General features: G+C 37.0%; 1 protein-coding gene across 5 annotated transcripts in view; it reads right to left on the bottom strand.

Moving 5' to 3' along the window:
- Positions 1-3,693: 3,693 nt before the first annotated feature.
- The window catches only part of LOC126758415 (uncharacterized), a 140,841-nt gene continuing 120,152 nt past the window's right edge, over positions 3,694-24,382 (bottom strand). For 4 of the 5 annotated variants that reach the window (XM_050472676.1, XM_050472677.1, XM_050472674.1 and 1 more), the window contains 3 exons: positions 22,327-23,046; positions 20,288-21,403; positions 3,694-6,200 (listed from right to left, as the gene is read on the bottom strand). In XM_050472676.1, coding sequence (XP_050328633.1) covers positions 21,220-21,403; positions 22,327-22,796 — 654 coding nt within the window. In that variant the 5' untranslated portion in view covers positions 22,797-23,046 and the 3' untranslated portion in view covers positions 3,694-6,200; positions 20,288-21,219. Of the gene's footprint in view, positions 6,201-20,283; positions 21,404-22,326; positions 23,047-24,382 lie in introns of all 5 variants that reach the window. The other variant, XM_050472675.1, reaches the window with a different exon arrangement.

Below are 24,382 nucleotides of genomic sequence, written 5' to 3' on the forward strand. Positions count from 1 at the left end.
TACATTTTATAATTATTTATGTTCTCTTTTAAGGTAAGGTACGTGGTACATCTCAATGCAATCAAAGTTTTGCTAATTTACAATTATATTTTATTGTACATATTATTTTTATTTTACAACTAAAACACCGTTAATTCGCTAGTTTTAAAAGTAGATAACTTCAAATTTGTTTGTTTTTCACTGACAAAATTGTCCATCATATGAAATACATAGTTTAATGACATACATACATAAATATATGAAAAATGTTAAACAAACAACACCTGAGGGTCTAGGAATATTTACGCTACGTTTGCACTAAAATCTATACCTTTTTATGTTTCAAGGTTAATAACACGGTTATGTAGCTTATTTTACATATTTTTTCTATAATATATAGTACGTATGTATGTACTTAGCATTTCATGAGTATTTAATACAAATTCTTAAAAATTGTTTGTGATAAAAATTGGTATAGAATATTAAATTAAATAAAAAATTAATTAATAATTTTTAATTATTTTCTTTAATCAAATAATTACCAAAAAATGCAATTTCCTATTTTCGTAAAATTTTGGTTTTGTTTTTTTTTGCAGTACTAATCTCACTTGAAATAGAAGATGTGTTACAACACTGATGTGAGCTCGAGTCTTTTTACAGCCCATTATGTTATCGCTTTCAAAGCAATATCTTCGCAAATTGTTAAAAGATATTATAATTTATTGAACTGTCTCTTGAGCAATGATGTAATTATGTATCATCATACACATACTTTTGTGTAGGAGTGTCTATCAAAAGGTTATCATTACAATTTTACGAGTTTTCAGGCCGCAAACTTCATTGAAAATACTTCGTTGAAATACCACAATACCGTCAACTATAAAGTAGAGCACTCTTATCTTGAAAAAGGAAATATTTGGATAATAATTAGAAGGTTGATGATTGAAAGCGGAGGTCAACAGTATGACCCATCCCAAGAGACCGCATTAAAGCCTTCTTTAAGGACTTTGTACTTCTCAGCGTGACCTGCCTAATTAGGATTCAAATAACAAATTTTTCTATACCATAGCTTCTTTTCGATTGGAACTTTGAGAGCCGTGAAAGATATCTTGTCTCAAAGATGACGTTCTAAAGTTTCACAAAACTCCACATGCTCTACATTCTACCGATATCAGTTTAACTAGCATCTACAGTAAGCTCAGAGGTGTGTACTATGTAATTACACCAAACTCAGTATTCAATGCAGTGTTTGGAATTAAATATTTCAAAAAAGTATAGTATATTTGAAAACCGAGTGTTTTGACGACCAACTTTATGCTTTAAGCGATGCTATTGCTACTGGAGCCTTAGAGATAAAATTTCTTGAGACAAGAAATCGATTGACAACTGTATCTTCAACTTTGGGATCATGTATAACAGATCATTTGAACACTAGAGATCTTCCTTAAAACTGTATTAAGATCTTCCTTAAATCTGTAATAAGATCCTATACTAGATATATGTGTTCTCTTGGCTAAATTATTTTTTGATAATGCTATCGAGAGGCTCTGTTAGTCCTATTGATAGAAAAACAAAGCAGACCATTGGTTACAGTTGAAAGATGAAACGATACGGATATCTGTTATCAAACGAAATTTGGAAGTTCTCAGAAAATTTGTTTTTTTTCGGAAGCAGCATCAACTTCAATACTAGCTGTCTTCGTTTCGCGATTTCTCTGCCCACTTCTGATCTTTTGTCAAAAATGTATACGTAAAAACAACAACAAAGTTATTGCGTTTAATTCGTACAAGAGAATATGTGGTTATCTAGCTATACCCGATATCTTCAATGCTTCCAAGTTTTGCTTTGCACATTTCAATCAGTTTTAATATTGTAAATATTATATCTCTCTATCAGTCTTAATTTTCGACCTAATCTTACATCACCGAGTTCACCTACATACACCTTTAAGAAAGCCGATTATCATAATCTCAACGTTTTTTATCACCAGGTTAACTGGGTAGGAATGTATGAAACAGACACTATCGACAATGAAATTGCTTGGTTTTATAACAAGCTAGAGGAAGGCATTACCCTATATGTGCCTGTACATAAGAATTATGTCAGTAATTACCCTAATTGGTTCTCTTTTGAGCTTATCAACAGAATTAAGCTCAAAAATGCGGCTCACTCACAATACAAGAACTCTAATAATCAACGAGATTACGCTCGCTTCAGCATGTTAAGGCGTGATTGCAAAACTTTAAGTATTGAATGCTACAGAAAATATGTTGACAAAATAGAGAACATGGTTCAGTCTGACACAAGTGCGTTCTGGAAGTTCATCAAGGATAAGAAGTACAATAGTGTGAACATTCCATCCGAAATGTCATGGCTTGATCAATCTGCCACCACTGGTGAATCAATCAGTAACCTGTTTGCCTCATACTTTAAAACAACATTCACTGACGATAACAATAAAGATCGAATTGACAAAAATACAGTGATCAATGGCCCAAAAACCAACATCGATCATTTGGAAATCAAATGCGAAGATGTTCTCAATCAATTACTCAAACTGAACCCTAACAAAGGCGCTGGACCTGACGGTATACCTAATGTTTTCCTTAGAAACTGCGCTACTGTGCTCTATGAGCCTATTTGCAGCTTGGCACCTTCCCTAGCGCATGGAAGCTGTCGTATGTCAGTCCAATCTTCAAAAGTGGCCAGAGAACTGATGTTTCCAACTACAGACCTATATGCATTCAATCAGCGTTGGCAAAACTATTTGAAAAGCTGGTCCTCACTCAACTTACTGCTGCCTTTAAAGATATCATCACGACAAGACAGCACGGATTCACAGGTGGCAGATCAACCACGTCCAATCTTTTTTCATACACTAATTTCCTACTCAACACTTTGAATAATGGTCTCAAAGTTCACTCCATATATACTGACTTTAGCAAAGACTTTGATCGTGTAAATCACAGAATTCTTGTTTCTAAGCTTCAAGTCTACGGAGTCGACGGCTGTGCCTTGGATTGGTTATATTCCTACCTGGTAAACAGATCCCTGCAAGTTAGAGTTGATGGATACTTGTCTGAGGAATATAAAGTTACATCTGGAGTGCCACAGGGATCCCACTTAGGACCTCTGCTTTTCAACATCTTTGTCAATGATATTGGCAAAAATCTCCTGTCAGAATACCTGCTCTACGCGGATGACCTAAAGATCTACAGAACCATCAAAAATGAGATTGATGTCCAGCTGCTTCAAGATGACATTGACAAACTCTCGGACTGGTGTACTAAAAACAAACTTGACCTTAACGCAAATAAATGCGCGGTAGTCTCGTACTCGCGCTCTCACAGCAATATTGCCACCAGTTATAATCTAAACGGTCACAACCTGCAAGAAGTTCCCGACATCAAAGACCTGGGCATCATCATAGACAACAAACTCACTTACTCGAAGCATATAGATTGATCACACTCCAAGCTTTCAAGGTTCTTGGATTAATCACGAGAACAGGCAAAGAGTTTCGCAATCCCTACACATTGATATGTTTATATCGCCTAGTGGTTCTACCCATACTTGAGTACGCCACTGTAGTCTGGTCTCCTCACACTGATGTCTCAATCAACAGATTGGAGAAGGTCCAAAATAAATTCTGTAAGTCTCTATCCTTTCATACAACCTTAAGGTCGCAGGTCCTCTCCACTGACGATATTCGTTCACGCTATAAAATCAACAGCCTAGCTACACGTCGTCAAGTCGCTGACCTAGTCTTTTACTTTAAGGTTGCTAACAACCTAATTGATGCCCCAGAGATTCTTGGTAGTTTTGAGTTTGCTCCTACGGCATTCTCGCTGAGACATTCACGGAAACTTAAAACAACAAAGACACAGAAAAACTACGTCTTCCACGGACCTCACAACAGGATTGCTAACCATGTAAATTCACTTCAGTAGAACATCGATTTCTATGGAGGCTCCCTCAGTTCATTCATCAATAATATAAAGAACAAACTCCTTCCATACCATTAATTTGATCACTGTAATACAATTGCCCATATTATTATATATTTTTTTTTTCTCTTTATTCTTTTACTTATAAAAGTAACTGTTGTATATTGCCGATTGGCGTTAATTTGTTAAATAAATAAATAAATAAATATTATTATGGTTCATGTTTGCACATAATAGCACCACAAGTACTGAACAAAATATTTCAAAGCAATTTCGAGGAATGTTGCTGAGTTGACAATCCTTGGCCGGATAAAAATTGGGACCTTTCCGGTTACTTAGACCCGACCTTCGTGGGAACGGTTGTTCGATTCGATATTTTCCTATGCTTAATCAATCGAAGACAGTTTCTAACTGCGAAATACAGTCCGGTTGAAGCATTTCTTTAAGTATTCTCTAATTGAAAAAAATCAAGTGAAGCGGTTGGCTCTACTTTGACTTTCGTTTTTTACACCGACTTCGGAAACTATTCCGAATATTACAAAGTTTTCTCACAAAGTATTTGCTTTTAACGGAGCTGGTGTTCTAATCACTACATAATCATACAAGTATATATACCAAAAAGGTTGGTTTAGTTACACCATTTCTAACTCAGGAACGATTGGATCGCCTTCTTCCGCAATATTAAGTTAAAATATTGAAACTGTTCACTTTAATAAATTTTTTTAGGAATATTTCCTGAAACTCGCGAATCTCATACGATCTTGCAGTTATTCGAGATAATTTAGCTGAATAATTGTAAATTATTTAGACAGTATCGGGTTATTACACTCATATGCAATATATATACAAGTATAGTATTAGGGTGTCCGCTATTTCCCAAGTAAATTTTTTTGCAAACTTCCCTTAAAGTTTCAGTTTTTGCCCCAAAAATATCCAACATAAGAAAATTTATTTTTATTTTTAAACAATTTTACTTTTCCCATGTAATTTATAAGCAATTTTTTTATCTTTTGCAAAAAATATTTTATCTTGAAAGGAGATGAGTTTACAACTTTGAACAAATTATATTCTATTGCAAAATTATCTGCTATACAAAAAAGTCCGAATAATTTTTTTCAACAAATATCATTTTAAAAGTTATAGGCATTTAAAATTACTTGTCAAATGTACTACATACATATATGCATACAGTTCACCATGTCGTATGAGCAACACGGAATTCGTATGAATGCTCAGTACATTGGATATAATAATTTAAACTGCGTTTAACTTTTAAATGACTGCTTTTATGGAAAAAAATTAATTAAAACTTTTTGTAGAGCAGAAAATTTTGTACCAGAAAAACATTCTTTGAAAGTTGTAGGTGCACTTGGGTAATGCAAAATATACACAAATTCGATGCTATTTAATACATGAGAAGAGAAATATGATTTTGTTACGGTTTAAATCGAAAATGAAGAGCTTTTTTAAAGTTGAATCCTTGTTTTAAGGGCAAAAATTTAAACTTTATAGGGTGAAAACAAATCAACTAGGAAAATAACGGGCACAGTAAATACCGTAATTTATATGAGCAGCAGTCATACAGTACTGCAGTGTAATCGTTCTCATATATGTAAATAATAAAATATCACATAAAAAACCATATAATATAAATCAAATAAATATTATATAACAAAATTCATGGAATTCTTTTCATGCCTACGCGAAATATATGTATGTTCAACAAAAAATTTAAAGAAAAATATTTAAAAATATTTTAAATTAATTTATTTTAATTGTATTTACTACTTTCGTACATTGATTATTATATTACTTTCCGTAATATCCATACCGTTACATATTCGTTTTTTGTAATAAACACGCATACACATACACAGTACATACACTCAGCATATGTATGCATGCATGTATGTGTGTTATGTAAGTAAGCGTATTTGCTGGGTGCACTTCGAAAATATACAAACATATACAGATATTGTAAATACATATATATATTTAACCACTAATTTATCAATTCCTGATTTAATAATAATTAATTATGTCCTTTTTATAATCTCATGAAAGTGTTAATTTTCGGTTTGGTTTGATTATCGGTGTGTTTGTAATTTCCATTGCTTGTTGGGTGATTTCAATTATTCCGTAAATAATTGGTGCACGGTGCATTTGGGAGATAAGAGCAGCGAACGCGCGCAGTAGCGTCTGCTACAGTTGCTTTTCATCATATTGTTATTGTTGTTCTTGTTGTTTAGTTTCATTTAAGATTATCAGTGTATCCTGTAAGCGGAAATAGAGAATTTTAATAAATAATAATGTGCAGCAGATTGAAATAAAAAATGCATAATTCCAATTAAGCTCAAGCTAATGCACACATATTTGTTTATATACACTTACAAAATTACAACATATATGTATGTATGTATATAAATGCATGAAGTATAACCGCAAATAAGTCAAAGCTCACGTACACCTCGATGTATATAAATAAATACACACTGCAATTTCAGCATAATCACATTCACGCATACACTCATACACACATGCACACATACACTGTTGTTCAATGGTTAGACCCCAGCAATTTTTATTTTCAATAAACTGTTCTACTTATTGCCAGACATGTTTTGATTGGCAAAAATATTTTTCTCATCAACGTTCGAATTTTGTTCGAAAAAAAAAACTGCTGATAATAGCCGGTTGGATTACGAAAATATAGCTGATATTCGAAGACAAATAAATGACAAATACGTGGAGTTTCGGTATAGTCAATTCAATGCACTTTTAAGCATTATTTTGTAAAAACCAGCGAATTCAAATACATTTTTAATTCTCCAAAATTTAGCGTAGTTCCGAATTCGAGTTTTCTTAAATAGGATGGTAGGCCATGCGATTCTGCAGATTTCCACATTTTTAGAATTTTTAAGCGAGCTCTAGTTTAGAAGTTATAAGCATTTTTCTGTTCGGCGGCTGCTTGCCGTGCTCCTGGTCGCCTGGTAGAAAAAAATCCGGGATTTTGCTGGCAAATAGAATGCAATTTTTCTACAGCAGCTGGCGAATGTGCCGGAAAACTGTAGCATATGTAAAGGGGTAAAATTATATAGAGGAAGTGGACATATTCTTAGACCGGACACCGGAATAAGCTCAGACCGGAAATAAAAATATTACGGTTTTGAATTTCCGCTTTAGGAATCCTACCGGAAGTAATATATCGGAAACGGAAATGTTATTTAAATAAAAAGATGTTTTATTCTTAGCACTTATCAAAACTTATATCCGGTACCGACGTATAATACTTCCGTTTTTGCAATCGGTAAAATTTAGGTCATTTCCGGTTCCGTCCAGAATAAACCTCCGTTTCCGGTTCACAACTTCCGGAACATAACATAAACCAAAAGTTATAACCGTTATTTTATTATTTCCGGTTCCTCCCGAAACAAATTTTCTTTTCCGGTTCAAAACTTCTGGAACCCCACATCAACCGGTAGTACTAAGCGGTTATTTTCTCATTTTCGGTTTTGGCCAGATATCGGCATCCGGTTCTAAAGAGTACGGAGTAGAGTATTGTCTGTGTTCACTACATCCGGACGATCATATCGGCGCTGCGTAGTAGATGATAGGCCGGTCGTTTGCTTGTATGTTGTCAACAACATTAAATTAAAATTTACTACCGAAATTCGGAGTCAGTGGCCTCATCTTTAATGGTTCTCATAATCGACAGATTAATAATTGAGCATCTATTGGAAAAATTTGAATCCACAGGCACATTACGAAATGTTTCTGTGCCAATGAGACAAAGAATTGCCTGTAGTGTCGAGAATATTGTTGCCGCTACCGCATCAATCAAGACGTAAATCAGTCTCTCACACGTTGTCCTCAAGCTTTTGGCATCTCTGTGACGTCATTGTGGCGAATTTTGCAAAAAATCTAGCCAACGTCCTTACAAGCTCAAATTGATGCAAGTGCTGATGCCGTAAAAAAGTGAAGGAATTTCTAGGTCTTGGGACCAGCATAAATACTATAAATCTATTAATAAAGAAAACCTGAAGATCAAAAGCAGAATCACTTTTGTCAACATGTACTACTTTGGAATCGGTAGGCTAACAAAAATTACAGTCTCTCATCTCAGCCGCCCTATTATACGGTACAGAAACATGGACGATTAAAACCGAGTTGAGCAAGCGCTTGGAACATTCAAGAAAACAGTTTTACGTAAGGTCTTTGGACCCGTCCGCGTGTCCTATGAATATCGAAGAAGATGGAACCATGAACTGTATGAGCTCTGCGGTGACATGGATATGGTTAAGCGCATAAGAATCCAACAAATGCAAATTTTTTTAACCTTTTTTGATTAGTATGCTCAAATAAAATTGAATAGCCAAAGTTTTTCATATCAACTTTTATGTAATTGAATTTCAAATGAAGGTTATTAACTGAATACTAATGTAAGTACCTCTGCGTCTAACCTATTGACGGTTAGTGTACGTCTACTATATATATATATATAGTATATATACGGACATGTTTAATCCGCTACGCGCGGTACTTTTCAATTAATGCGTTATTACACTGCTCGTTAAGCACATTTTGTGTTTGCAAACATATGTATGTACATACTGAAATCCCTTTATAAATACAATAAGTAAATACACATAAGCCACCACACACATACATACATATTCCTTTCTACATGTGTAGGTGTTCTTTAAATTCCTCTAAATTTAGATTTAATTTGATTCACCCTACCAAAAACGTTCACCTGTTGCACGCCCATACAGAACACACACTCTCACCTTCGCCGCGCGAGCACACACCCAGAGCGCACCCAAGAGAATATGTAAATGCACAAGTTGCGGAACTGCATTTTTGATGTGCATGAATACGTACACACATATATACATATGTATGAAGTTGTGCATTTTCATTTCCAAGAACACATTTGCAAAATATGTAAGTAAGGATCTACATCAATAACATCCCTGCAGTCAAATCAACCAGTTATGAATTACTTTATAACTAGTAACTTACGAAACAAATGTTCAACTATTCAGATACCTCTTTAACTTTTTCCATAGAAGCAGCTGGTACATTTTATCTATTGATACTACAGGGGATGTTAATTCTCAACTTTAGTTCAGATATATACCAATTGCGCGCTGGTCCAAAACAGTTAAAGACATAATAGTTTGGAAGTGAAGATATCTTGTCAAATAAAAAATGTTCCATTTAAGAAATGATTTTAATTTTTGGAAAGGACCTCGCAAAATTCCTGATTGATATCTCAAAAACTGAGGGACTAGTTCGCATATTGCCACGCTGATAATTTATATATATATGTATATATATAGTTTGTGGGGTCTTCACAGCTTGTGCAAGAATTGAAGCTGCTCGATCTTCCCAAGCGACTTAGCTGCGCTCTATTGGCTCTTGAAAAGTTCCAAGAAGATCCAACGTTTTCGGGCCAAATTTTGTTCAGCGATGATAATCACGGCGATTAGTGAACTGAGTCATTTTAGCCACGTTCGTCTGTCTGTGCATCTGTCTTTGTATATATAAAGTAGTTTCTTAGTTTTCGACGCGTCCTTTCAGATTTAGGAGGTACAGATGGTAAGATATTTAGGGCCGTCTTAGCTAGTAAGCTTTCACGGAAACTTAGTATCGAATAGAGAACAAATAAGGCACTGATTGCCTTACACTGCTGTAGATTAACCATTGACAAAAGGTGGGGCCTCTCGCCGAAAGTAGTCCTCTGGTTCCGAGGGGTCTTTGTATAGTGGAGTGCTTCAGAAAAGGTCACAAAGGCGACGCTAATCGGTATGTGTGGTCCACTCCAACTATAGCAGTTAAAGCCATTTTCCAGTTTCCAGAAGGTGTATGGCCGCGAAAGTTGCTATCAGACTCAGATAATCTGGGTTTTTAAATGATCACATATCTGAATATTCGTAAATCGGATCTTTTGGATCGTGGAGTCGCCGAACCAAACTTTGGCTGGTTTTTCTCTTTCACAGACCTGGTGGAAATTCGTTGGAGAAGTAGCTCCTACTCCTACAGAATTTCTCTATAAATTTCAGTTATAGACTCCCTGACTATTGCAGCCGAGGTTGCTTCCATCAAAGTAGTGGCAGATTTACGTCTGCGGAGCGCAGTCTCCGACAGGGAAGTAACTATCCACTCTGATAGCAAAGCGGCGATACTACAACGCAAAAATGGTGCTTTTATGATTGGTTAAGTATTGCCCAGTCTTTGTGATAAGGCTAGTATGGCAGTCCAGCCACAGCGGAATTGCAAATAACTGATAAGCTACCAAGAAAAGGCATTACACTACTTTATAGCTGGGCTTCGTGGGAGCTTATCATAAGATACTTTTGGCCCAGCATTGATCATAAGAGAACCAGTTACCATCAATAAGCCTATGTTCTTTTTAGTTTTTGGGGGTTCTTACAGGTCATGGTTGAGAATCTTACCACACGCTAGCAGCAGAAGCTGCATAGATGAAGTCGCACTTTTATATATTTCACCGAAATAGTAATAAATTATGGAGGGAACACTTCTCCAGCCTGCTGAATGGCAGTGAACGCACAACGCCAGGAGAAGGCGAACTCGATTCCCTAATCGATGACGATGGAGCAGACGTTCCATTGCCCGACCATGAAGAAGTTCGAATAGCAATTGCCCTCCTGAAGAACAACAAAGCGGCAGGGGCCGACGGATTGCCGGCCGAGCTATTCAAACACGGCGGCGAAGAACTGATAAGGAGCATGCATCAGCTTCTTTGCAAAATATGGTCGGACAAAGCATGCCCAACGATTGGAATTTAAGTGTGCTATGCCCAATCCATAAAAAAGGAGACCCCACAATCTGCGCCAACTACCGTGGGATTAGCCTCCTCAACATCGCTTATAAGGTTCTATCGAGCGTATTGTGTGAAAGATTAAAGCCCACCGTCAACAAACTGATTGGACCTTATCAGTGTGGCTTCAGACCTGGAAAATCAACAACCGACCAGATATTCACCATGCGCCAAATCTTGGAAAAGACCCGTGAAAGAAGAATCGACACACACCACCTCTTCGTCGATTTCAAAGCTGCTTTCGACAGCACGAAAAGGAGCTGTCTTTATGCCGCGATGTCTGAATTTGGTATCCCCGCAAAACTAATACGGCTGTGTAAACTGACGTTGAGTAACACCAAAAGCTCCGTCAGAATCGGGAAGGACCTCTCCGAGCCGTTCGTTACCAAACGAGGTTTCACACAAGGTGATTCCCTATCGTGCGATTTCTTCAACCTCCTTCTGGAGAAAATAGTTCGAGCTGCATACAGATGCTGGCGTATGCCGATGATATGATATTGATAATTTCGTCTATCTTGGAACCAGCGTAAACACCACCAACAATGTCAGCCTAGAAATCCAACGCAGGATAACTCTTGCCAACAGGTGTTACTTCGGACTGAGTAGGCAATTGAGAAGCAAAGTCCTCTCTAGACAAACAAAAACCAAACTCTATAAGTCACTCATAATTCCCGTCCTGCTATATGGTGCAGAGGCTTGGACGATGTCAACAACTGATGAGTCGACGTTACGAGTTTTCGAGAGAAAAGTTCTGCGAAAGATTTATGGTCCTTTGCGCGTTGGCCACGGCGAATATCGCATTCGTTGGAACGATGAGCTGTATGAGATATACGACGACATTGACATAGTTCAGCGAATTAAAAGACAGCGGATACGCTGGCTAGGTCATGTTGTCCGGATGAACGAAAACACTCCAGCTCTGAAAGTATTCGACGCAGTACCCGCCGGAGGAAGCAGAGGAAGAGGAAGACCTCCACTCCGTTGGAAGGACCAGGTGGAGGAGGACCTGGCTTCGCTTGGAATATCCAATTGGCGCCACGTAGCGAAAAGAAGAAACGACTGGCGCGCTGTTGTTAACTCGGCTATAATCGCGTAAGCGGTGTCTACGCCAATTAAGAAGAAGAGTAATAAATTAAACGTCTGTGCAAATTTGTATTGCCCACTAGGCACTTTGCTAACTTATAAGATCGAACAAAGGAGCTATATATTTTTTTTATCACAAAGGGCTGCATACAGAAGTCCAAGTACGATCGCTGAATCAGCCATCAAACCATCCACCCCTAAACCTCGTCCTCTATTCAGTTCTCATACTGGGTATGCCCATACCAACGCATGGTTAAATGAGCATGTACACCTTTTGTGTGCCGTTGTTTGTGCCAATTTCCTTCCGTTTACCACGGAAAGTGGAAATGCGCTAGGAAAGCCATTGTTGTTGCTGGCATTTTGTTGCGCTTTCTGGTTTTTACACACTTGCAGTTCGTCACCACTCGCTTTCCGCTTTCTTTTTTGCCTCTACCACCGAGCAATTTGCTACTTTTTGTAAATTTTTAATTTTTCCTTATGTTTTTTTTTTTGCGCTTGTAAGCTCTCCTTGCATTCATTTACTGTGTGTGCACGTTCGTGGGTTTTGTGCTACGCCCCCTGTATGTTTTTTTTCGCATCGTATGCTCGTATTTTGTTGCTTAAGTTTGGCTCTTTATTATTAAAATAAAAGTCGTAGATGTGCTTTAACAGCAAAAGTTCATGGCAATGCACCGTTACGTGAAAATGCATTCCATTACATACATTAAAAACGCATTTTCCTTACACCCTCTTTATATGGTGGAATTTAATATGCTTTAAGTGTGACGTTAAAGCAGCTTTACTCTGCTCCAGCTTTTCTACTATTGAAACCCTTATGCGATAATCGGTAGTTAATGCTTATATGGAAATCATTTAGCTTCACTTCTAAGCTGGTAATTTCAAGTTTGCAGATTGGGAGCGAAAATGTAAGCTCACAATAATCAACTAACGGTATTTGCGTATACTAGCGCTTATACGCAGTTGAAATTGCTTAAACGGAGCTAGCAGAGAAATATTTCTCAGGAAACTAATTTATGATCGAAATAAAAGCTAATACACCATTTTTGATGGAGCCACTTTAAGTTTGATCATTTTAGTCCAAATTCTTTTGTACTCTTTATGTAACTTCCAAATGCTTCTAGAGTTCTTCAATATGAACATTTGAAGTAAGCTCTTCCTTTCTTGATTACCACTTAAGGGTTGAAAATATCTGAGCACTATTTAACAAGTCTGGTTTTTTTATGTATGTGTAAAGTCAAAGGGAATAATATTCCAAATCTTTAAGGATTCTAATGCTGCTTAAGTCGGACACCTCAGTAGATTTTTACAATGGAAAAAAATATGTAACAAAGAATTTCTCCCAAAATTTCCATTTCTAATTAAATTTCTTTTGCGGAATCGTTGCGAATGTTGGAAAAGGGTAACGGTGATTCAGTTTTATCAGTTTCGTTCTGCGATGGCAAGACATCTCTTGAGAGTTAGTTCGAATGATTTTGGTGGATGTTTTGGGTATAAAACACGTTCTTGCACGACTCGCCCCGATAAATCTGAATTTTTTTCAAAAAGAGTACCGTAAACAGGTCTCTGGTCATGCTTGATCGCGCGAATTCGGATCCATACCGATGAGACATAGGTTTATGAGTTTGACATGCAAGCAAGTCAACAATTATCAGAACGGAGGCGAAAAAACGAACAGAAACCAAAAAAACTACGCCAAAAATCAAGCTGATGCTCATTGCTTTTTTCGATATTCGAGGTTTGATTATATTCAATTCGGATTTCTATTTGACCATATTGAGGCGTTTGCGTGAGAACACCCGACGAAAACGGTCGGCATTTCGAAAGAACAATTCATGGATTCTACAAGATGATAATGCACCAAAGCGTCGAGACACGATTGCGACCGGATTTAAAGCCAAAAACGCAATGAATACCATCGATCAACCACCGTATGCGCCAGATTTGGCTCCGTGTGATTTTTTCTTGTTCCCCAAACTGAAAGTGCTTCTCCGTGAGACCTGTTTTCAGTCGATTGAAGAGATAAAACGAAATTTGCTGAAGGAGCTGAAGGTCATCTAAAAAAATAAGCAGTGAAAAGTGTTTCGAGGACTGGAAAAATCATTGCCATAACTGTATTACATGTGGTGGGGATTACTTTGAAGGCGACAAAGTAAATATTCATGAATAATTAAATATTTCGCGTTTTATTTACAATTTTCGGATACTTTTTTGTCACAATGTATATTTTTCATGCTCTAAACTCGAAAAATATTATTAAGTTTGTGTTGTTGCTTACTTTGAATTTTCTTGTTTTTTAGTGAGTATTTTATTTTGTCGCTCAGAAGTTAAAGATATCAAGCTCATGAGAGCTTTTTACAAGCCGGCTTTTACAGAAGTGGTCAGACAATGATAAGTAATCACAACTTTGGGACTGTTAAGTTCCCCATATTTTTTCTAAACAATAATTCTTTCTAAAGCTTTATTAAATTTGTATAATTTGAAATATATATCTTGCTAAAGAATTAATCCAGGTCACTATTTAAGTATTATCACCAGCACTATTAAATTGTCGACCGATTTTTATAGAAAAATCTTTTTACAAAATGTTCAGCATATTCAGAAATCAGTAGTTACTGAATTTGTGTTGTTTCACATAATTTTTTTTTGGTTCTGCGAAAGATTTATGGTCCTTTGTGCGTTGGCCACGGCGAATATGGCATTCAATGGAACGATGAGCTGTATGAGATATGCGACGACATTTATATTGTTCAGCGAATTAAGAGACAGCGGCTGCACTGGCTAGGTCATGTCGTCCGATTGGACGAAAACACTCCAGCTCTGAAAGTATTCGACGCAATACCCGCCGGGGGAAGCAGAGAAAAAGGAAGACCTCCACTCCGTAGAAAGGACTAGGTGGAGAAGGTCCTGGCTTCACTTGGAATCTCTAATTGGTGCCACCTTGCAAAAAGAAGAAACGACTGGCGCGCTGTTGTTAACTCGGCTATAATCATGTAAACGGTGTCTACGCCAGTAAAGAAGAATAAGTAGGTAAATCCTTACACCCTCCGAACGTACGAGAAGATTTATGTACATATATTGAACTTTTTCAAAGTTCGCTTTATCCCAAGTTGATTTACTTTTTTGCTAAATTCTATTAATGTTCTCGTATTTGCTCTAAAATAACGTAAACAAGATCAATATTTTCAATTTAAACAGTGACCAAATCAATGTACTTTTCCCATAGATTTTAATTATACATATTTATGATATTTAGATGATTTGCAATAAATTTTTTTTACCTTTTACCTAGAGTTTAAAAAAAGCGCTATTCTGATACAAAATTTTCCCCTACGTACTTTTTTTTCATACAAACATTCCTTTAAAAGTTGCACGCAGTTAACATTAAGCATCAAATGAACTGAAGTCAAATAGTACACCAGGTCGTATGAGCAACACAGAATGCGTAAGCCACTTGTATGAATGCTCAGGTCATTTGATATATAAATTTGACTGAGTATAACTTTTTAAGGCATGTTTTTATTGAAAAAATCATTTTATGTTTTTTGTGAAGCAGGAAATTTTATATTTGAATATCACTTTATCAAAGTTTTGGATTTACGTTCTTTATGCAAAATATCCAAAAATCGCATGTTGGTAAAAAAACATGATTGGATCAAAGTTTAAATTGAGAATATAGAGTTTATTTACGTTGGATACTTATTTTTAGCATAAAAACTGAAACATCAGGGGTGTTTGCAAAAAAACAATCAACTTTGGGAATATGCATGTATGTGTCTATATACCGTACATGTATGGAACAGATATATATATATATGAATACTTGGATGTATGTATATATTGGCAAACACGTATATTCAGGAACCAAATAGTAATTCCAAAAATATATACTGCTAACGTGAACATAAATTATCACGTTGAGGTTATAAAAAGTTCAAACTGATTCACTGAGTTTAAAACTATTTTTGTGCACATTCAGATACCAATGCCAATTTACCAATGCAAATGCTACAGCACAAAGTCCAACAACAAACAGGTTAACATTTGTTCCAACTGATAAAGCTTTCAACACGGTTTATTATTAGATATTGCGGTTTGGCTGTATTTAGCACAAGCCGCCGCCACTTTTCGTGTGTATTCTGTGTCACTTATGTACATACATATGTATGTAGGTTGGTTATCTGAAGGAAAATGTAATTTTGAACATGCTACGTTCGTTCTACAAGTATATTTCACTCAATCCATAAGCTGCACAATACTTTATACTGACTGCATATAAACACATGCTACTCTAATTTTAAGAGTATTTTAGGAGTATAGTACTTCCTTAGCTAGGGATAGCTGTCAAACTAGCTGTCAAACCAGCTATCAAATTTATTATGATATTTATATTTGACATTTATGCTCAATATATTTTGCCAAATTGTTATGAATTTATATTTCTGCTGACTTAATTTGTAAAATTTCTACTCAATCACGCTATTCTGTCCATTTGGCCTGCTCAATGAGCAGTCAGCGAAAAATTGTAGCAAAAGATTGAAACCCTACGTCAGTGTATTTTGAAGCAGATGATAATTATATACAGTTATTTTTGCCATTTCCTGCATGGAAATGGTGATAAACACACATATTTACAAATACATATATGAATGTACGTGTATAAAAAGTGAGGGAATGCAGAAATAATATCAACAGTAGTAACATGAGCCCAGGAGAAAAATAAAAAATGTTCAACCAGTTGCAGCAACTCATGTAAACATTCCTTGATTTTGAAATGTAAATATATAAAAGCACATCTGCTGCCTACATTACATACATCTACATACATACATATGTATATTAAATGTATTCAAGGAAATTGTAATTTTTTCGCAGCCACCAGGGAAGGCCAAGGACATGGCCTAGCAGCTGTAACTATCTGCGAATGCACAAATGTATATAAATATGTGCAACTATTCAGGCAACTTCTGCGCTATAATTTCTAAATCGTACACAAGTACGTATGAGCAACTTATTGTCGAGCGTTTGCAATAAAATCAACTCATGACATGTCATAAGTTTGAGTATTAATTTTTTGTTCTAATAATGCATGCTGACTTTTTGCCTTGTGGAAAATATGCTTTTACCTTCATGAATATAAAATATATTAGTAAAGCATTTTTATGAAAAAAATTTGTTGTGAAGTTTAAATTGGTTTATAGTGAATGTAACAGCTGCAATAAGAATCGTGAATTTTTAAGTTCAGCTTTAAAATGGTTAGTTATTAATAGTTATTTCTTGAACCTAAAAATATAAAGAAATGAAGGAAAACTTAGTAAAATGCATAAGCTTCTTTGGCTTCCATGGCCTTTTGTAGGCAACTTGCTACTGAATCCAATAAATTTAAACAAATCCCTGCACATAACTCTTCCCAAAGAAAGTTTACCACAGAGTTTCCTTTCTCTGCGATTTTATTCCGAAAAACTGTTTTGTTGCATTTTACTCAAAACCAGACATTTTCTGTAATATTTAAATTGAGAGATTATACCCAGACGTGCTTTCTTTAGAACGCTCCTCCAGAACTCCGTTTACTTGTGCAGATTTTCCTCTGCGCAGGCTAGTCTAGTTTGTTTGCATTCTGATATTCACTTATTTTAAACGATGTGAGACAGTGCGCTCATTGATTAGTTTCTTGTTCGCCAAATACAATTGCTTTGCAGCAGATTAAGACTTCAGCGAATTATTACTTCTAAATTTCCATAGAAAGTTCGGTCTTCAGCAGCGTTTTTTGCGCTTACCACCAGATCTCGTTAAGTTTGTTTACGTCATTATGATTTTTAAGCTTATTTATATTATAATGGACAGCTACAATAACAATTATGGAATACGCATTTTTCCAATTTTTTTAGAAAAAGAATGCATGCCAATACTTTATAGAAAGTTTTAGTCACTTAGAACCCGGCTCGCTCACAATTCTTTTGGAACCTTATTCTTCACAAGTACAAAATAGAGTTCGAATAGATATATATATCCATATTAAACTACATAAGCAGCTTGTTGTTTATGATTTGTTTACCACTGCGTATGAGTAACTTAAAGCACATGCTTAAAGTACATGCTACAAACGTTAGAGCATATTTTTAACGGTAATTTTTGTTTAGCAAACAAGTTTGTTCACAAAAATAGTGAATAGTGAGTCTGGATTACTCTCGCATTATTACAACGAAGGGTTGCTAGCTGAATTTTAGTATAGTCAAGCACCTTGGGTCGTTTCTATAAGAAACATGGCATATGTATGTTAACATATTTGTCATTGTTAATTAATCATTAGCTAAAGCATGGATATTATTTTATATTTTTTCTAGAGATTACAGGTAAAAATACACGTTGAAGCGAGCATAAAATTATGTCTGGGAAGTAAAAGCGGCTGCCACTTGCGACGGCTTCCTCAGAAAGAGCTCTCAGCAATGGTAAACGGCGTGAACAGAAGTGCTGTGGAAATAAAGCTTTCGGGGAACATGAACAGTTTTTTCAGCTGAAGTCTATGTTATAAGTAGCTATGCAAATAATATTTGAGAGAAAAACGAACTGGAACATTTCTTCATTGAGGGCCCTTACACATTACAAGAGGCGCTACGGAAGGATAGGTAGATATCGTTCTGATAGCAAATTTCTAGATGACATGCGAAACTGTTTCTGGTAGAGTTCAAAGGTATGACGGATAGACAAACAGCCATTCGAAGTTCAACGTTTGGTTTCCGGCGCTACAAAAAATTAGGTGAACAAAACTATTCTATTCTGTAGAAACATGTTGCAGGAGTACCAAAATTAGTGGTTGTCTATTAAAAAAATTGCTAAGGCATATATATTTTTTCTAGGTTGGCATAACTGCCAGTGACATCTGTACCAAATTTCACATCAAACTAATCATTAGTGATTAGTGTACCCTTGACTTTTTGAAGTACATGAAGTGCATTCGGCGATTTTGACGATGAGTGAAATTATTCAACAATGAAGTTCGATTAAATTTTGTGTGTGTTATTAAGATTCTGGTGCGGAAAAGTTCAGAATGTTAGAAAAGACCTTCGGTGATAATTTTTTTTTGTTTTTGATTGGTACAAATTATTCAAAGAGGATCGAAAACGCGTTGACTACGAACCATGCCCAAGATGGCCATCAACATCAACTAATGGCCAACAAGTCAATAAAATAAAGGAATAAGTGCTTGAGAATCATCAATCAACGATAAACAATCAGAGATCTCACTGGTATCGTTGTAATATCGGAAAGTTCAGTAAAAACCATTTTAAAATCTGATTGTTATGCCTCGTTTGTGCGAAGCTATTCGTAAAAAGAAACCGGAATTATGGGCCAACAACTCGTGGTTTTTGAACCACGATAATGCACCATCTCATTCTGCATTGATTCTTTGTGAGTTTTTTGCTAAATTTTCCGCCGCCAATATTGTGCCGCAACTACAGCATTCGCCTGACTTATCTCCGTGTGACTTTTGGCTATTATTCAAACTCAAACCACCGCTCCGTGGAAACCGTTTTGAGTCAATTGAAGACATTAAACATGTATCGTTACGCGCATTGAAAGCTATTCGGGAAATTGACTTTAATAACTGTTTTAAGGATTGGAAAAACCGTTGGCACCGGTGTATTGTATTGAAGCCAAGTGAGATTACTTTGAGGGAGACGACATAGATTTTTGAGAATAAATTAAGAATTTTAATATTATGTACAAAGTCTTACCATTTTTTGCTTAAAAGGGAGAATTATATGCTCTCCAAATGCATTTTTTAGGAAGCGTCGGAGACTCAATAAACTTTACTATACATATATAAATGATCAGTATGTTCACCTGAGTCGATTTAGCCATGTCCTGTCCGTCTGTCTGTATACATATATATACGAACTAGTCCCTCAGTTTTTAAGATATCGTTTTGAAATTTTGCCAACGTCATTTTCTCTTCAAGAAGCTGCTCATTTGTTGGAACTGCCGATATCGTACTACTATAACATAAGCCATATAAACTGAACCATCTCATTTGAAAACTTTCACATTTGACAAGATATACTGCCGATCATATGTATAGCTGCCATACAAACTGAACGATCGGAAAAAAGTTCTTGTATGGAAAACTTTTGCATTTGACAAGATATATTCACGAAATTTGGTATAGATTATTTTCTAAGCCAACAATGTAATCTCCAAAAAAATTGTTCAGATCGGATTACTATAGCATATAGCTTCCATATAAACTGAACACATAGTTACTAAAAGAAATGCACCTGTGAAGGATATATTAGCTTCGGCGCCACCGAAGTTAACGTTTTTTCTTGTTTTAATATTTAAATTATATAAAAATTTTTATTAGAATTAATTTCATACAGGCGTGTTTTAGTTTTGTAATAATTTTTGTTTTGGCGTCAAGCAATATTTACTTACTCACATTATTTGTTGTTTTTTCAAGCCATTGAAAAGTTTTAGTTGTATTGAGGTTGTAAATTATTCGCTGGCTTATGCACCCGTTGCTCTCCATAACGTCTTAGTACTCTCCCTGAATATATGATAATACTCCAATAATAATTCAAGCACTGCTTATACACCACTCTTGACTTCGCAAACAATAGAAATCGAGTAAACTGAAAATATAAAGTAATTTCTTTTTCTTCCCAACGTCCCCCTTCGGCTGACCTTTGGCAAATTTGTGCCCTGCACAGCGTCAATGTTGTTGCCATTAAACACATATGTACTGACACAAATAACTAGCAAATCGATGGACTTGTGACTTTCGTGTATGTGGCCTCGCAACCATTTGGGAATACGGAAATGTTGATGATTGCTTCCACATTTTGCTACCAAATTGAGCTAGACCGTATTGTTGACACACGCTGTGCACTGTTGACATTTCCGGTTGGCCACTGCTGCTCGGTTGACTTCTAAACCGACCATAGGCACAGCCACCATACGTGCCACACACACAATGTGCGCTACAATCTCGCTGTTGCACTGTTGGAGTCACTCAAGCCACGCCTCGTCGTCGGTTCAACAGTCCAGCGATTGCCAGCAGAGCAATGCGCCAAAACGTGAAACTAAATTGCTGTGCCATGATGTTGATGATCCATTACCACCAGTTGCCGTTGTCGCTGCTGTTGTTGTTTCAGCTGTTGTACCCTCCAAACTGCCCGTTACTGTTTTTTGCTTTTTGCCATTGCCGCTGCACTTCTGCTTAATTGTCTTGCTGCTAATTTGACTAACATTTTTCTCATCTTGCTTGTTGCTCTTGTTGTTACTGCTGCCGCCATTGATGTCGATGATGTTATTAGTTTTGAGTATAATGGTCGTGGGCCGATTGGTGGGGTAGGGGGACGTTGTTATAATTTATGTTTGCACTGGCACATTATTCTCGGTCTCTTGCAGTACTGGTGCCGTCCACACACCGCTGCCGGCACGTTTTCGTGTCTGCACAATGCCATCCATGATGTCCAGTTGTAAATTGTGGATACTGCCTCGATGATCGGTGAGTGGTGGTCCTTGAATAATACTGCCACGTCGGCTGCCACCGCTATGGAAAGAGAGAGGGAGAGCGTTACGAATAATAATAGTACAAAAACTGGCAAATAAGATAATAGCAATATTTGTGGGTTCCAATCTCAATATTAAATATAAAAGTGGAATAATCGAAAATACTTCAGAAGACTGCTTAAGGTTACTCACAAACCTAAACCTTACAGAAGACTACAATTCAATCTTTATCACTTCTTTCTGTTGAGTCGCCGAAAAACTGGTCTTCAATTTGAATTAAAGTAAAGTCTGTTGAACCAAATTCTACAAGGCATTCATCATACCGGCCTGCTATATGATACAGAGGCATGGACGATCATATCTAATAAGTCGGCTTTACGAGTTTTCAAGAGAAAGATTCTGCGGAAGATTTATGGTCCTTTGCGCATTGGCAATGGCTAATACCGCAGCCGATGAAACAATGAGCTGTACGAGATATAGAACGACATTGACATAGTTCAGCAAATTAAGAGACAGCGTCTAGGGTGGCTAGGTCATGTCGTCCGCATTGATGAAAACTTTCCAGCTCTGAGAGTATTCGACGCGGTACCTGGAATCTCCAATTGGCGCCAAACAGCTAAAAGGAAGAACGACTGGCGCGCTGTTTTAGCTCGGCTATAAGCGGTGTCTACGCCAGTAAAGAAGAAGAAGAGGTTGGCTGAAATCAAGAGAAATATGAAAACACTTTCTATTGATAAAGTCCTCGTTTTAAATGAGATATGTCAGAAGCCTCATCATTCGCTAAAACCTATACGATCTTCATCGAGTCTGGAGGTACCTAATACGGAACTTAGCTTAAGTTTATTGCCGAACGAAATAAGTGCCTCAAATATTCAATATTTGCTGTACCACAACAACTAAGAAATTAATTCCCGTATAAGTCAACCGGCGATTAATTGCACTACACGTGCTTTTTGTACTCACCCAAGCGGCATGCCTGTTAGCGACTCCCGTCGATTGCGTCCAAACAATGTCGGTGGTACGGCAGAAATTGTAACAACCGAATGTCGGCGGCCACCCGCGGCGGGATTTGCTTTCTGCGACAATGTTGCCAGAAACTCCACTTCTTTCGGACTAAGTCCACCATTCTCACCGCCCACCTCCGACAAACGACGCACCTGACTGGCTGTTATACCCTCGGTGATTTGCAGTGATGGCAAAGAATGTTTGCGTCGCTGTTGCATGTCCGGAAATGGGCATAACAAATACGGATTGACGGGCGAGTCGGGCTCAGAATCGTCGCTTGTGGACTTGCGTGTGCCACCTGCGGTATCAACACCACCGGCTGCGCCTTCCGCCTCCCCACCATCCTCGACGGTATTTGTCTCTTCAACAACAATGAGCGGCTCTTGAGTGCTCAAACTGAAGACGGGTGTAAATGAGGAGCGACGCATTGCAGCGTTTGGAATTACAGCGGCAGCAGAGGTGGAGGCGGAAGTGGAGACGGAGGCCGACGCTGCCGGGTGCTCAATGGTGCTGATGGTGGAAATGGTGGCGGTGTTAAAGGCAGCAATGATTAAACTGGTTTGCGTACGCGAGCGTATGCGTCGCTTACGGGAGGGCGAAACGTTTGTGGAAAGCTCCTATTCTCAGTTTTGAGAGCTGTCGATTAGTTGGCGTCTTTGTTGTCTAGTTCGCTTTTAACTGAAATTAGGTAAATTCGCAATTGATAAGTGAATGTGTTGGTAAACATACATACATATAAACATATTATAGTATTATGGAATGAAAAAATACCTTAAAGTAGATAAATATATATTTATAAATACACTTAATCCCTCTTTTACACGGTTAACTGGGACAAATTACCAGGACAAAAAAGAATTTCCTTTATAACACTGAATGTCTCCTTAAATCCTTTTATTTGGCAAAAGACAGAATATTTTCGCCGCTACAGAACTGAAGAAATACTTCGAAACCACCAAAACAAAACGTCTTTTGCTGTCGAAAATTAATTGCTTCCGTAAAATAGATTACGCCCTTCATTTAAGTGCCATTCCTGCGCTAATTAGTTTACGTAAGCTGTCTCCGTTTTCGTCAGCATTTCCTATTTGCCGCGTTACAGGAACTCAACAAATTGCCATTAATTGTTTGGTATGTCGCTCTTCCGACTGTTCTACCATAAAATGAGAAAAGCATAACAACTTTGTTTCAAACGAATTTTTTTGCATTGCACATATATTACTCTCATTAAGAGTATAGAGAAATACAAAGATGTTTTGTAGGCAGTAGAAAATTTAAAGAAAATAAAGAAAGTACCAATATTTAAGTCTTTCGAAATTTATCCTAAATATCTGAATTTAAAAAAGATACAGCAATGAGCTCGTGAAGGCTATTAATATGCAATAGATTAATCTACTCTGCAGTGAGTTGAAAGTATCTCGAGACTTTACTTTCGACTGTTCTGATTTTTTTAAAATTATTATTATTCACCGCCTCAGTTGATTTCTTCAGAGATTATACTGTTGCTTTGAATAGTAATCCAAGCAAATTTTCATAAAGACAATTTGCCAAAACCAAAAGTTGTCAATATAGGGACTTGCGTTTGGTCGATCAACGTCCGATGTGTTTAACGACTGAATACAGTCTTACCCCACGCGCTCAAAAGCACAGCGGATCAAATCAATGCGTTGATCAGCGCCCAATTGACGATGGGGAATGGACACAATAACCACCTTGATAGGGTTCGATGACCATCTAAAACCTCAATGAGTTTGCAATGAGACTCCACATTCAACTGACTAAGTGTCAGTTCTTCCCATAATAGGGTTTTAATCGCAACCACCACGATACATCCTGAGGGGCCAGTCCGCATAATCTCTAAGGGCTCCTGCTCCCCGTGGTATCAGAATTAACTCTCTGGTCAGACCTCGTAGCCGAAGCTATGACCAGTTGAGCTTCCATACTGCTCTGGGCTGGTGAACAGGGGTTCACATTCACATTCACACAAGAAGCTAACCCTAATTCTCAGTTAAACGCC

This window comes from Bactrocera neohumeralis, chromosome 5, assembly GCF_024586455.1.
Source record: "Bactrocera neohumeralis isolate Rockhampton chromosome 5, APGP_CSIRO_Bneo_wtdbg2-racon-allhic-juicebox.fasta_v2, whole genome shotgun sequence".
Lineage (NCBI taxonomy): Eukaryota > Metazoa > Arthropoda > Insecta > Diptera > Tephritidae > Bactrocera > Bactrocera neohumeralis.